The sequence below is a fragment of the Aspergillus eucalypticola genome (genome assembly GCF_003184535.1).
Source record: "Aspergillus eucalypticola CBS 122712 chromosome Unknown BO83scaffold_14, whole genome shotgun sequence".
Lineage (NCBI taxonomy): Eukaryota > Fungi > Ascomycota > Eurotiomycetes > Eurotiales > Aspergillaceae > Aspergillus > Aspergillus eucalypticola.
In genome coordinates, this window is record NW_020290288.1 from 294,124 (window position 1) to 296,075 (window position 1,952).

The 1,952-nt window shown below is 49.7% G+C and overlaps 1 protein-coding gene across 1 annotated transcript; it reads right to left on the reverse strand.

Annotated features, from left to right (window-relative positions):
• Window positions 1–309: 309 nt before the first annotated feature.
• BO83DRAFT_389293 (uncharacterized protein) lies at window positions 310–954 on the reverse strand (the record flags this gene model as incomplete). Its single annotated transcript, XM_025532793.1, has 1 exon — window positions 310–954. One exon carries the CDS (start codon window positions 952–954, stop codon window positions 310–312), a length of 645 nt encoding a protein of 214 aa, XP_025387539.1.
• Window positions 955–1,952: the final 998 nt, after the last annotated feature.

A 1,952-nucleotide genomic window follows, 5' to 3' on the forward strand; every position in this document is an offset into this window, starting at 1 on the left:
TCCTGCCGCTTCTAAGCAACCTAGTATATATTGTTCGTACTCATGGATTCTGCCTTTTACTTAGCTGCTAAGGGATGAAGATCAGGTAAGAAACATCTCTCAAAAGTATAACTATCAATTGCTATTGAAGACATTCGAACGCAGCATTCCACCATAGTCCATGGTACCCCTCACGATACCAACTTGGTTGCTTTGAGGCTATCGCTGATAATACACAACTCGGTAAAACTTATAAACGACATGACAGAAGAGAAAATAGCAGTGAGCTTAGATGAGAAAAGATGAAGAACTGCAGCTAATCGCAGCCAATCAAGCGACGCTAACCCCTCGACGCTGATTACGCATTCTCTCCTCGCGGCGCCGACTATACGGAGCACAGTAGGGCTCATCGGAAGAGCCGATGCTTGCACGAACTGGTTCCTGCGATTGATGGTATGCAGGGCTCGAAGGGGGCGGCGGGAGTTGCATCACTTTGAATTGATCTACGCTGATGATCCTGAGGCCATACAGGTACTGCATCAACTCAAAGTCAGGCCGACTGCCGGCCAGAGTCTGGCCCTGTTGATAGTGGACCACATCGACGTGGTCGAGCATTGCATCCCATGCTCTCGTTTCAGCGGTATCGGTAAACCGTTCCCCAGGACACAGGGGACAGCGCGCTGTCTTGGGAGGCTCGTGTGTGCGAAAGTGGCTGAAGACATGGAGTCTCCAGTCCTCGGCATTGTCAAACGTGATGTGACAGTCAAGAAGATGGAACAAACAGATATAAGTATAGGGGGTGGTGCGATGATCAGTTTGAGCTGGGACAATGAGGGCGCCAGTTCCATCATCCTCGAGGATCTCGTGACCTGCGAGCCCGGACGCCCATCTTGTGTCCAAGGATGCACTTGACGAGGATGCAGGCGTCGAGGCAGTGTCGTTCGATAAGGAGGGGACAGCTGTTGACGGGGGCATTTTCGTTTTCTCAAGACGACGCCTTCACTCTGGCTCTAAGGACCTAGAGCTTATGCTTTTTTCTCTCTTTCCCCTAGAGGGTTGAGAATTCAAATTCGCGCGCAACTGGAATTATACCGGAGTTCCTGATAAACCGCCGAGGCACGCCAGAAGCGCCCCAAGATGGGCAACAACGAAAGAGCGATCCCGTTCGAGAAAGTGGTCGAGAAGAGCCTGTTTCCCACATGCTTAGTCTGTGTGCAGCTGAGGGAAGACACAGAGCCAGTCATGGCTGTGAAGCTTGTCACCATTCCCCTGCTTGAGAAGCGGGGAAGAAGATGGGGAACGGGAGTGAAGCAAGTATTTCTCCATGAGAAGAGAGGCCATTTTGTTACCTTCTTATTTTTTTTTTCAAAGAAAATATTATATCTCCGATTTATCAAGGTAATCCAGACATAGTCATTCAGCGACGAAGCACCGAAGTATGGACCAGAGCATCACAGCGCGATCAACCTTGCCAGGAAAGAGAAGGTGGAGAGCGGTTCAGCGACGGCCATGGTGGGTTTGAGGCTCCAGAGGGCACATGGCGGGGAAGGGAAAATTAGTTAAGGGAAAAGTAGCGATGATGGAACGAAGGATGGAGGAGAATTAATTGCAGAGAGAAACACAAGGAGGGGGGAATGCCGGAAAAGCCCGTCAACGATGATTAGTCGCTTCAGTGAGCAGTCAAATTTCAACAAACCAGAATAAACCACTACTTACTACCTATCTAGTGGACTGGCAGCCAGCAAAGCCCATCCAGCCCTGTCCGGGTTGTGGAGAGAGTAGGAGATGTGCGAATACCATTCCGTGGATAAGACCAGCAACATGCCTCCACGACATCCACCACCCGCTTGCTTGGCTTGTTTGCTTTTTCCCCTTCCTTTCCTTCTCTTCTCTTTAATTTACATTCAAACTGACATATTTAGTAACATCTGCAATTGAGCAAACTCACTGCTTGACTGACTGACCACTCGGAA